Source organism: Chlorocebus sabaeus, chromosome 10 (assembly GCF_047675955.1).
Source record: "Chlorocebus sabaeus isolate Y175 chromosome 10, mChlSab1.0.hap1, whole genome shotgun sequence".
NCBI classification, from domain to species: Eukaryota; Metazoa; Chordata; class Mammalia; order Primates; family Cercopithecidae; genus Chlorocebus; species Chlorocebus sabaeus.
The window spans coordinates 3,668,198-3,681,243 of record NC_132913.1 but is presented as its reverse complement, the minus strand read 5'-3'; the positions used below and the strand labels follow the sequence as shown (position 1 = coordinate 3,681,243).

The 13,046-nt window shown below is 49.9% G+C and overlaps 2 protein-coding genes across 4 annotated transcripts in view; one reads left to right on the top strand and one right to left on the bottom strand.

Annotated features, from left to right (window-relative positions):
* The first annotated feature begins 3,846 nt into the window (after nucleotides 1–3,846).
* SFT2D3 (SFT2 domain containing 3) lies at nucleotides 3,847–6,167 on the top strand. The gene has a single exon (XM_007964598.3). It carries the CDS (start codon nucleotides 3,876–3,878, stop codon nucleotides 4,521–4,523), a length of 648 nt encoding a protein of 215 aa, XP_007962789.3. The 5' UTR covers nucleotides 3,847–3,875; the 3' UTR covers nucleotides 4,524–6,167.
* Nucleotides 6,168–7,609: 1,442 nt separating this feature from the next.
* WDR33 (WD repeat domain 33) overlaps nucleotides 7,610–13,046 on the bottom strand; it is a 107,449-nt gene continuing 102,012 nt past the window's right edge. For 2 of the 3 annotated variants that reach the window (XM_007964594.3, XM_007964596.3), the window contains 4 exons: nucleotides 11,980–12,143; nucleotides 11,777–11,869; nucleotides 11,004–11,219; nucleotides 8,223–8,872 (listed from right to left, as the gene is read on the bottom strand). In XM_007964594.3, the coding sequence (XP_007962785.2) occupies nucleotides 8,643–8,872; nucleotides 11,004–11,219; nucleotides 11,777–11,869; nucleotides 11,980–12,143 (703 nt within the window). In that variant the 3' untranslated portion in view covers nucleotides 8,223–8,642. Of the gene's footprint in view, nucleotides 8,873–11,003; nucleotides 11,220–11,776; nucleotides 11,870–11,979; nucleotides 12,144–13,046 lie in introns of all 3 variants that reach the window. The other variant, XM_037988126.2, reaches the window with a different exon arrangement.

Genomic DNA, 13,046 nt, shown 5'->3' with positions numbered 1-13,046 from the left:
ATTCCAGCCTGGGCGACAGAGCAAGATCCTGTCTCAAAAACAAGTGGGTGTTTGGCACTGGCTGACCCAGCACACTGAAGAAAGGAGAACATAGTTCAGGTTGGGGCCCGACAGGGTACAAGTAAACCCAGCTGAACAGAGAGGGCCATGGCAGACAGGGAAGGGAGGGAGACGCCCCTCTGGAAAGCCCTTAAAAGAAGCGTGGATAACACTTCCTGGGCTCTGGGAGAAAATAACAGTTTACTGCAGGCGGGAGAGGATTTGGTGCGAAGGGTACTGCTTCCTTAGGTCGAGGCGAAAGACCTTGGCAGCAGAAAAGGCTGGCTCTGGCCCCTTCCCCTGGGGGAGGTGGGAGCTGGCATCTGCCTGACCTTATGCAAAAGTCCAACAATAGTGGGAGGGAGGACGCGGGCATCCGAGGAGTCCCTGCCCGGGATTTGCAGATGCGGTGGCTGCAAGAGCTGAGGCCAGGCCCTGCCTGGTGCTGACACGGTGAAATCTAAAGCTCCTGAAAAGCTAGGCTTCCCCCCGCAGGGACAAGGCCATCCAGCACCACAAAGAGGAACACAGAATGCGGTTTCAGAACAAGAAAAAAAAAAAATTCCTTTCAGGGCCCTGCTGCATTTGTGTGAGTCTGGCTCCTTTGCGTCTCCATCCACATCAACGTTCACTGTGAATGGAGCCCGGAAGGAAGGACAGGTTCAAAACGAAGGATGGGGAGAGAGGGAGGACTCGGAAAGGCATCTGCCTGTTCTTAAACCACCCAGGAAATGAGTGTGCCACCGTCCGTTATGCTTGTGAGTGAAAAGGGTGGAGGGTGACGGGAGCTGCTGCTTCCGGGAGGTCAGAGAAGGACATTTTGAAAGTGACATTGAAGTAGAGACCTGAAGAAATGAGGGAGGGCGCTGTGAAGATATTTGGGGTGAGGAGGAATGCTCTAGGGGAATATGTTTGACAGATCCAGAAACAACCCAAAGGCCACCCGATGTAGACCAGGATGGAGGCGGGAGAAAGCAGGGGAGTAGAGGCAGACAGGTCCCGGGCCATCCCACAGGGCAGCGTGGGCGAGGTGAGGAAGTCGCTTCTGTGAGTGTGAGGTGAGCAATGGGGGAGTGACATCATCTGACTCAATGGACAAAGGTCCCTCAGGCCGATGTGTGAACAACCGTGAAGAAAGCAAGGACCAAAACAGGGACACTGTGGTGGGGTGCAGGCGGGCGCCCAGATGTGGGGTTAGTGGTGGAGGGGAGAATGGGCTGGTACTGGATCTGTTTCCAAGGTAGAGTGGCGGGACTTGCTGACGGGGTGCGATTATTGAGGTGCAGAGGAGGGGGTAGCTACAGGTTTTGGGGGATGAGGAGGGGAAGTCAGGAGTGAAGTGTCTGGTTCTGCACACAACCTCCAGGGTGTCTATTAGATGCCTGGTGGAGACGTGGGGGAGGATCTGTACGCAGAGGGTTTTAACAACACGGGCTGGGCCAGAGGGTGCCGAGAGAGAAAAGAGGAGATCCCCCAGGAGCAGCAACGCTGAGGGCTCAGGAGGAGGAACAGCCAAGAGAGGAGCCTGCGGTGTCATCCTGGGGCTGAAGGCTGAAATTCACTGCACTAGCCAACAGCATCTGGCGATTTTGTGATGAACGATTTTGCTGGCACGGTGGACTGAAGGCCTGGTTGAAGGGCTTCAAGGGAGACAGGGAAGCAAGAGATGGTTGTTAGGATGAGTTTTGCTGCAGTGCTGGAGGAGGGTGGGTTTTGTTAATGATCTTCCCTCCCTGCAACAAAACCACAGCAGAAAGCCCATCCAGGGCTCACACAGAGGGACCCCCAGCAAAGGCCTCTTCCTGCCACGGGAAGGTCAGAAACCAGAAATCACAACCTAACACTACCCTATTGTCAGTTTTGTAGGTGACCTTGGGTAGGTTACTTAACTTCTTGGTATTTCCTAGCTTCCCTCACCTATAAAATGAGTAGCACAGTCCTGCCTTTTCTAGATGGTAGCTGCATAAATGATTAGGTAACATCACTGATGGGCATTTACGTCCCCAGTCCACTTTCTAGCTCTGCGTATTTGAATACTCTAAGAGCCATGCAGGATTGGCCGTTTTTGTGACTGGCTTATTTCACTCACAGCATAACGTCCTCAAGGTTCATCCATGTTGTAGCATGTGCCAGAATCTCCTCCCTTTTCAAGGCTGCGTAACAGTCTGCTGTATGCATATCTCACATTTTATTTATTTATCTGCTGGTGGACACTTCGGTTGCTTCCATCGCTTGACTAACATGAATAGTTCTGCTGTGAAGAGTTATACAAATCTCTGAGACCCTGCTTTCAATTCTTTGGGGGATATATCCAGAGTGGAACTGCTGGATCAGACTGTAATTATGTACACACACACACACATATATGTATACAAATATGTGTATATGTTTATGTGTCTATGTATCTCTGTGTGTGTGTACATATATACATATATATATATATATTTTTTTTTTTCCTAGGAACTTCCATACTGTTTTCCACAGTGGCTGTAGCATCTTACATTCCCACCAACAGTGCACAAGGCTTCTAGTCTCTCCACATCCTTGACAGACTTGTAACTTTCTGGTGTGTTTTTTTTGTCTTTGTTTTTTGTTTCGATCCTAGCCATCCTTATGGTTTAGCCCATGCTAAGTGATCAGGATGGTCACTATTATTATCAAGTGAGATAACAAATCAAAATGTATTTTGAAAAAATTACATCTGTCAGGATCCAACCAAGAAAACAGAAAGCATTAAAAGGAACTTAGTGGGGGAGATTAGTTACACAGGGGATGGAAAGGCTGAGAAGTCAAACAGCAGGAAGCCATTAACTTTACAACCACCTAGGGCAGAGGACAAAGATTGCAGGCCCACCCAGGGGAAGCCAAGGTGGTGAGAGAGCTGTGGAGGCAGCTGGAAGAATCTGGAGGAATCTGATCTGCGAGAGGAACCACAGGCAGACATCCTCTAGGAGGCTCTGAGAAAGATCAGGGCACGTGGGTGCGGCCTCGGAATAAATCAGGATTGTTAGCTTGTCAGAGTGATCTGACGATGAGTCAGGACACCTGGGCGTGGCGGTGTCCAGAGCACGAGAGTGACACCAAACACACAGGACAGCAGCACCGAGTCTTGGACAAGGGGCGCGAAGGACTCAAGCATGTTGCCAGGCCTGTGGCTGAAACTGAGAACAGAATAGAGAAGCAGGTGGAGATTACTGGGTGTCAACCCTTCCTTTATCAACCCCATGGTGATTAGGATGGTCACTATTACTACAAGTGACGTTACTAATCAGGACGCAACTTTCCCAAAAAAAAAACCACCTGAGTCACACAGATCTCAACTTTTTTTAAAAATCAAATTTTTATGTTGAGATCACTGTTAAGTTTGTGTTCAGTTGTAAGAAACAGATCCTGTGTACCCTTTACCCATTCCTCCATGTTGCAAAACTAGCACAATATCACCGCCACGGTAGACGCAGACAGTGAGGCCACAGGACATTTCTATCAGCAAAAGGGCCCCTCTTGTGCCCCTTTAGAACCACACCCTGCCTTCCAACTAACTATTAATGCTGGCAGGACTTAGCCAGGCCGTAAGGGCGCGTACTCAGAACAAGGAAGCGGGTCAGGCGCTGGGAGGGCCACTGCAGGCGGACAAACTGCACCTGCGCCCGCGGTACTTGAGGACACCACAAAAGTCCGCGGAGGAGGCACCGCGGCACTTCCGCGAGCGCCGCAGGCCCCTGCCCCTTTCGCCGCGGCCGACCAATTGCCGCCCGAAGGCCGAGCCGCTTCCGCCCGCGGCCGGGGAGGGCCGGATGTGAACGGTGTTTTTCCTTCCTGCCGCCGCCTGGTCCAAGATGGCGGACCTCCACCGCCAGTTGCAGGAGTACCTGGCGCAGGGGAAAGGGGGCGGCCCGGCGGCCGCGGAGCCGCTGCTCGCCACGGGGAAGGCGGAGGAGCCCGGGGACGGGCCGGCAGGGGCGTGGCTGGGCCGCGCTGGCCTACCCTGGACCTGGGCGCGGAGCCCTGGGGAGTCGGCGGTGGCGGGCCCGGCGTGCCTGCCCAGCGTGACGCGCGGGCAGCGGCTGGCGGCGGGCGGCGGGTGCCTGCTGCTGGCGGCACTCTGTTTCGGCCTGGCTGCGCTCTACGCGCCGGTGCTGCTGCTGCGCGCGCGCAAGTTCGCGCTGCTCTGGTCGCTGGGCTCGGCGCTGGCGCTGGCGGGAGGCGCGCTGCTGCGGGGCGGCGCGGCGTGTGGGCGCCTGCTGCGCTGCGAGGAAGCGCCCTCCCGGCCCTCGCTGCTCTACACGGCAGCGCTGGGCGCCACGCTGTTCGCCGCGCTGGGCCTGCGCAGCACGCTGCTCACGGTGCTGGGCGCGGGCGCGCAGGTAGCCGCGCTGCTGGCCGGGCTGGTCGGGCTGCTGCCCTGGGGCGGCGGCACCGCGCTGCGCCTCGCGCTGGGTCGCCTGGGCCGCGGCGCCGGCCTCACCAAGGTGCTGCCCGTGTGAGGACCTCGACCCCGCGCCACAGGGGAAGGACGCGTAGCCAGCGCCGTCGGAGACTGCCCCTGCCGAGCCGAGGACTGCACGCCGGTGCCGGGACGCCCGCGGCGAAGACCCTGCCGCGACCGCCTGTGAGTCTAAGCCGGGAGCGGCTGCTGCCAGGGGAGGCGACCGCAGCGTTGGGAGGTCGTCGATGCCAGCGTTTTGTGCTGGACTTGGCACATGCTCTGAAAACAGATTTTGTCATTGAACTGGTTACAGGATGTGAGACGGTTGTAAGTTGCTGTCGAAGTAACTGTGATCTTAGGTTCCGCTGAGTAAAGAAAAAGGACTTTTCTTCGAATTAGCTGCTCTCGTGATTTTTCTCAGGCTGTTTTGTCATTTTAAAATCCAGCGTTAGATGTAGCTTAGCGACGGTAATTTTTTGTTTTGGCTGTGCTAAAACTTGGAAATTATTCTCTTCGGTGCCAGCGAATCCAGAAGGGTATCAGATTATTAAACACCGAATTCAGCCACTGAGTAAGTACTTTTAAAAGTACTTATTTAAGAGAGTTAATCTCGGGTTTTTTCTTCAGTTAACAAAATCATACATATGGTGCCTTATAACATGAAAGGAAAATTAGTTCTGTATTTCACGACGAAAGCGATGGACCAAAAGAATTTCCTGCCCCAAGCAGCCTGGGATCCAGGAAGGGGCGCGTAAAAGCTTAGCGGGCTCTGCGGAAATCCTGCAAATAGGAAGATAATTCTAGATCCGGAACACCTGTATCTGATGGAAACCATGGATTTCTACAAGCTCGAATTATTCCTCATTGTATGGTCTGCTTTGTAAACTAGTTTACAATTTGCAGGCTGATCTTAAGATGTTTTTTATATCTAATTGCTGCTTCCTTCATTTTAGGTTCAGCAGTTACTTTTACCTGCCGTAATTTATTGCCAGAAAAGTATGAGCCTAACATTCTGATGAGTCCAGAAAACTACGTTTTGTCAGTAGCAACACACTAGGAAGTAAAATATATTTAGAATTTAAACATTGTGTGCCACTGGTTCTCGCGCTTGAATGCACGTCAGTTACTTGAAGAGCCACACCTCTGATCAACGCAGTCTGAACTAGGGAAGTAGGTCCTAGACATCAGGACCTTTTTAAAGCTCCTCAGGTGGTTCTACGTTCCCCAAGGTTGAAGACCACTTCTGTGCATTGGCTTGCACAATTTGAAAATAATGCTTTTCCTGAGCTGGATCCCAGTGTTGCCTAACAGGGTGTCTGCCGGGCCGCAGTAGAGCACTGCTGCTTCCTCCAGCCCCAAAATGTATGTTCCTAAGTCAGGTCCCTAAGCACTGTCCCAGCAAGTGACGCAAGTGGCCAACACCCACACTGTAGGCTTGCAGGCTACCCGCCCTGAGATTTGGTGAAGAATACTGCCTTGTTCCCCGTCAGTAAACAAGGTTACCTACCTCAGGTGGCTGCTTTTGAGGGAGCAAATGCAGTATTTTCAGAATGATTTATTTTTTTAATTGTAAAGACTTGTGCCATTGGCTGTTCTTTCTAGTCACCTAAATTTGTTCTAAATTTCTCTAGAACTTGAAATAGTTGGGGGTTTTATAATGTTTTACAATGTTTATTTCTTAAATAAAAACTTGAAAATTCAACATTTCTCAGCTGGTGGCTCACACCTGTAATCTCAGCATTTTGGGAGGCCATGTCGGGAGGATCGCTTGAGGCCAGGAGTTCAAGACCAGCCTGGGCAACATAGTTAAACCCCATCTCCACAAAAAATCTTTAAAAAATTCGCCAGATGTGGTGGCACACAACTGTGATCCCAGCTACTCGGGGTGGGGCTGAAGTGGGAAGATCACTTGAGGCCAGGAGGTTGAGGCTGCAGTGAGCTGTGATCGCACCACTGCACCCAAGCCTGGGCGATAGCGAGACCCTGTCTCAAACATTTTCTCTCAGTTCAAACATTGAAAATCTAGTTTTTATAAGCTTCAAATCACAACATCTAGTATGTATTCTGACAGTGATGTTTTTAAATGCCATTATGTATTTAATAAATATAATGTAGGCTGATTGTTTTCTCTAAATGAAATCACTCTCAAAATGTGATCTGTCAAGTCCAGTAGAGCTTAAAGGTAAAATGAAAATGTTTAAAATGTGATCTGGTTATCTGTTTGAGATACTATGTTTTTAAAGTTACAGCCCAAAATAATGAAATTTTTTCCACTGGAATCTCAGGAAACAAAAGTCTAATCTTGATATGGGTTTGGTCTCTGGATCCGGTTTTAGCTTCATGAAATTTGATTACAGTTTCTCTGTCTTTAAGCTATACCAGTTGGGGGTGAGTGAAGAAATATCCATAACCTAAAGCAATCTTGAGCCTTATAATAGCATGTTTATGGTGGGGTGCTGATTAAGCTGTAATTTCAAAGTTAAAAAAAAAATAGTCTCTAGATTCTAACACTTTCTGAAAAGCAGTGTATATGGCTGACATTTTCTCCACATAAATCAATTAGCTTTTGCTATTTTTTACATTCATGGAGAACCAGTTAGAGTTTCATATACTGTTAAACTATGTCAGTATGCCTTTTCTAAGCAACCACTGAAACTTCCAGCACCAGCAGCCAGGCACTGTGGCTCACATCTGCAATCCCAGCACTTTGGGAGGCCACAGGAGGTGGACCGCTTGAGCCCAGGTGTTTGAGAGCAGCATAGGCGACGTGGTGAAACTCCATCTCTACAAAAAATACCAAAAAAAATGAGCTGGATGTGGTGGCGTGTGCCTGTAGTCCTGGCTACTAGGGAGGCTGAGGCAGAGTCGAAGCTGAAGTGAGCCGTGATTGTTCCACTGCACTCCCGGCTGGGTGACAGCAAGACTCTGTCTCAAAAAAAGAAGAAAAAATGAAACTTCCAGCACCACTAAATGTGCCAAATAAATTTGACTCGACGCCAAACTGAAGCTGCCAATGTAATGAAATGTTAAGGTGGCCATAGGAAAGTCCTTTTAATAAAAGCTTCCATGTAAAACCAAAATAAAGGTCAGTATAGAAAGTATCATAGGGTATAACAAACTGAATTTTTGGCTTCCAATCCAAACTGGGCTAAATGGTATGTTTATTTCAAACAAGGAATTTGCCATGGACAAGATCTGTCTGGCTTGTTATGAATTAGAAGTACACCCTGCCATAACACTGGTATTTCTACATAGCTAGTATGGAAGAGAAAGAGATTAATTAAGTGTTCCAAAATGGTTTTAGGAGCTATTTTGGTCCATTCCTTATCAACTCCATGTGTGATTTCAAGTTATCTAAAGGGCATGTGACGTTATTTCTGACTAACATCAAGTTGCTCTCCTCATCCTGACAAGGCGATTCAAATCTAAACTGTGATTCCTAGGAGATGCTTCCAAGGGGGAGCTCCCTCGCTGGACAGCCAGAAGATTGCATTTTTTCTTCAGAGTACAATTTTCCATCTGTCAGAGCATGTCTGAGTGTAACTTTGAACCTACTACAAACTACATTAATTTTCAAGTATTTCTCTCTCACAAAAATGGTGTGACAGAATTTGTTGAAAAACACAAAGTTCACAGCTGAGATTAATTTAGATGACTTAGTGGTTACTATGCTCATGAACATCAGCGATAGCCGTGCACTCCTCAGCAGATGGGATGCGATGGAAACCAAAGGTTTCCTTAAGGCAAGCACTCCACAACTAGTTTTCTGTTAATTCTTGCGTAAATCACATTCTGTATGCATACAAAAACTTTTATGTTTTTCTCTGACAAACTGTACACATAGAAACAAATTTCCAAATGGACAGGAACTTAAATTTGTGGAGATGCCCCATGTCTTGTGAGACTTAAAAAAACAAAAAAGATCCCAGCTTTTATCTTCACAAAACAACATGGGAGTTGGGGCAATGAGGGTGGACAGGACAGGACAGGGCCACCTGGGCTGGTAGCTGGCAGCAGTCTCTTCATCTTGAAGACCTCATTGAGGGTTCCTGGGATTCAGGTGCCCAGAAGAGTTCAGGGCTACAACGGTGCAGGCTTCCTTTTGTTTCTCTTGGTAAGTCCACAAGAAGTTCTTAAATACTGTCCAGAGAGGCCTCAGGGTACTCAGTTCCAACTTCTACCGACCCCTTCCACCACCCCGTGAAGTTCCTCGCCTCGGCGGGCCAGAGTTCATGTTACTCCCTCTACCCCAGTTACTGCCACTCCGGCCCCCTCGAGAAGGGGTGCCACTGCCTGGAGGGCCCCCAAAAGGTTCATCTCTGTGGTATCCATCGTGGTGTTCTCCGTCTAAAGAGCTGGAACGCCCAGATTTGGGCACTCTCTGGGCAGCTCCTGGGCCCCCGCGGCCTGAAACAAAGAAAATTTCACATGGGACTTTTTGTATTAGCAACTGTTTGTCAGTAACTCCCAGTACAAACTTTACTCTCTGATGACAGTGGACCAGTTGTGGTGGGTGCCAGGGAGACTGGCAGTGGTATTCAGAGTTCTGAGAGGTGTGCCTCTACCCTTTCCTGACCCTGCCTCCCCCTTCCTGGCTTATTGCCATGAGCCTCAGCATCAGCCAGATCCGTGTCCCCAGGGCTGTGACAGACGACGGGAAGCCAAGAGATGAGCACAGAGCACCTTCAGGGAGATGCGGCCACACTGGGCCACGTCCCAGGCCGTGGGAAGTGCACCTACCTGCTCCCAGCCACAGGGTGTGTTGAGGGAAGGTTTGAATACACTGACTTGACTTTGGAAGTACACGCTGCTAATGTTAATAAAAAGTGCTCCAACTAGGATGAGTGTTCACTGGAACTGTCCTGTGACATGTGGCACTTTTGGCTTCCTTTTCATAATTAGTAAAATATTTCTTGAAAAAACAAAAGAAAAGCACAGAAACCCCACAAAACACTGGCTTTCAGGTTATATCACCTAGGCACAGCTTAACTTGCTTCAGACTTGAACACACAAATGTTTAGGTACTATTAAAATTCTTTCATTCTGCTGGATCTTGAGAATATATTTTTAAAAATAAATAAAAAGGAAAAAAATCTACCTTGTAAGAATTTTTTCCTCAGGAAATGATAGGATTTGGTCACATCTCCCATAATGCCCTCTCAGAAGACTACTGCAAACTATCCACGGTCTTATATTTTGTAATAGAATATGAATCTAGCTGAGATGAAGTTAGCAGAACCAGCCAAAGGAACAATCTTGGCTTCTTTTCTTACAAAGAGCAGCTTCAACCCACCGGAGGGCACCTGGGCAGCGTGTCAGCTACTGCGTCATTCCCATGCTAACTGCACATCCTTGACCAGAGGGCCCTAATAATGGTGCGCCGAGGACCCAAGACAGTCAGCCGAGGTCACCGCACGCTGGCTAGTAGTACAGTGTGTTTATGCAGGGAGATCTATTGATGATACATAAGGTAATTTCTGAGGGTTTTGTTGACACAGACAACTATCAAGACCAAATGGCAAGCCGGGCATGGTGGTGCAGGCCAGGCATGGTGGCTCACGCCTGCAATGCCAGCAGTTTGAGAGGCCAAGGCAGGTGGATCACTTGAGGCCAGGGGTTAGAGACCAGCCTAGCCAACATGGCAAAAGCCCATCTCTCTAAAAACACGAAAATTAGCTGGGCGTGGTGGCGCACACCTGTAGTCCTAGCTACTGGGGAGATTGAGGCACAAAAATCGCGTGAACCCAGAAGGCGGGGGTTGCTTGTAGTGAGCCAAGATCACACCACTGCACTCCAGCCTGGGCAACAGAAAAAAACCCAAAAAGACCAAATGGCAGAACTCTGTACTGGAAGGACTGTCCACACAGACAGGCCAACTTCGGGAGCAGAGCACAAGCTGGGGCACGCGGGGAGCAGCCTTCCCAGGAGCCTCCGAGCCACAGCACCTGTGCACCTCCCCTGCTGCCTTGCAACCAGAGTTGTAGTCAGCCTTCGGAGGCGAATACTCCTGGCTCAAGCTGGTGCTGCCTATAAAGTAAAGCTCCAGAGTTTCCAGTTGAGAGAATCTCCTGTGCCCCCGGAAACACTGCCCATAGACCATGTTTTCCAAAGTCTTTGTGACTTTGAGCACAAGCAGTGTTCCTCTAGATCCAGGCTAAAAAACCAACAGAGCACCCAGGAGAGGACAACTCTTCCCCTCCCACTGAGAGTCCCTGAGGGTTCCCAGCAGCCTTCGTGGAGGGCAGACTGCCAGTGAGAGCAGGGCTCCCAGAGAGCAAGCCCAGCAGAGAGGACTGGGGCATCTTGGCAGAGGGCTGAAGTGAAAACCTCAAGCAAACGGGGATTCCTGGAGGCAAGTGGAGTCCTGTGCGGGGCCAAGTTGCAGTCCACCAGATGACAGCTTGTGTGGCACTGGCACCACATTTAGGAGCATGTGCCTCTGCACAGCCCAGGCTGCAAGGGCATGTGCAGCAGATGCAGGCAAGGCCTCCACCAGCCCCTGCAGCTCCTGGAACCATAACCACTGGCCTGCTCTTACCTTTGCCTCCTCGGTCTTCAGAAGGGCCTCCTGAGGCCTCCATCTCTCTGTGCTCAGAAGTGCCTGGGCCATCATGCCAGGGGCGCTTTCGGGGAGGTAGGGATGCCATGTCCATGCCTTGGAGAGAAGAGGAGCGTTCTCTGCTGGCTGGGGAATGACCGTCGTGAGGGGGATGATCAGGTCGGGGAGCATCACGAAAATGTTCATGACCCGGCCCTGAAACAAGAAACAAATCTCCTTACAGGAAAGCACAGTGCGACCAAAAGCAGATGGGAATGACACTGTTGAGAGCAGAGAGCAACTCAGAAGCCACCGTTCACTCATGCTGAATGCCCACCACAGGCTGGGGGTAAGCCACCTAGACTAAGATCCAGAGAACTGGTTCTCACGTGGTGTAGTATCAAGACGTCTTTACAGTCTCAAACGACTGAGGACTCCTAAGAGATTCTGTTAATCAGTTATAACTACGAATATTTACCATATTAGCAATTGAGACTGAGAAAATTTTACTTAACTTTATTCTCCAAAAACAATTTAGTGGAAAGAGCAGTCCTGTTTTATACTCAGATCGATCCCTGTAATGTCTGGCGGATTCCTCTGCTCTCATTCCACCTGCTGAGATCGAGTTCTGTGGCTGCAGGACAGGAGACAGCCCAGGCCCCCGGGAGACGTGAGCTGGAAAGAGGGGACCCGGCGCACCCCAGAGAGGGCCCTCAGAACTCACTTTGTGAACTGCTATCTAGAGTTACCCAACAAGCGGTTCTTTTCCTTACCAGGCTCTCTGTTTCCATCCCAGGAATCTGGCTTCCGCCCTCCTTCAAAGCGAGGGAACTCGTCAGGAGTGGGAAGTAAACCCTTCCTTCCTCCTACACAACAGAGCAAACAGTGCTGCACTCAGACTGTTCCCGGTATATTCACAACCACTGTATTCTGCACCCTATCCTTCCAGACCAGGTGTCCTTAGTAACTCGCTCACCTCGTGGGGTACCCCGACCTCGACCTCTGAGATCTCGTCCTCGGGCCGCTTCCTCAGAAGCATCAAAATTCTCCTCTGGACCAAAGTCTTCAGGACCAGGAAAACCATCCCTTCCTCTGGGGGGAGCACGGCCCTCATGCCTCGGCGGGGCTCCTCTTCTGAAACTGTAAACAGAAAACAGCAGAATGTCCATCTCAGCCACTAAGTTCACGTTTCAAAAAAGCATGTGATACGAGAAAGCATGATATAATGCTGACTGGGAGGAAAACAAAATAAAACTGAAAGGACACATTGTATAATCCTATTAATACTACCAGAGGCAAAAACAGACCAGAAGGAAGCATACCAGAGGGTGAGGTTACTGTAAGCTGCTTTTAGGCTTTTAGGAATAATAATAACATCAACATTTTTAAAGTGGCTATACCATGCCAAGTACTTTACAAGTATACTTTGTTTCATTCATTTCATTCTCACAGCCACCTTATGAAGCTGGTATTAGCAGCAGCTCCATTGATGAGAACACTGAGGCCCAGATTACTGACGTCATTTATTCAAGGACATAGAGTAAGTGCTGGTGATCTGAACTCAGCCAGTCTTGACCCTCGGCCCAGGTTCTGTGTCACTGCCTCACAAATACTTGTCATTATCATCTACATTTGTATGATGAACATTTATGACTTATATAATCAGAAAAATGGGGGCACAGATCGTGTCTGCCAACCATACTGGACCTGTTTGTGGGTAGGGGCTCTGCCATCTGCCCCAGCCCACAGCCTCCACCCAGGGGCAGGCCTCCGTGGCCACAAGCTGCACTCATGGCCCTGGTCCACAGCTGACAGGCACACAGGCCAGCATCTGGCTGAGAGGCAGCCATCCACTGGCTAGCCGGCAGCCTGGAGCCCTGTTTAGTGAACAGCTTCCCCTCTCTCAGGAATTCTGGAGCTAGGAGACTACACTGACTGGGAGCATTGCTGAGGCACACAGGGTACCAGGAGGCCTGTGCGAAAGAAGAGAAAGTGACCTTCTGGCAGCGCACACTAGAGGCAGCGGCGCCGCCCTCCAGGGCC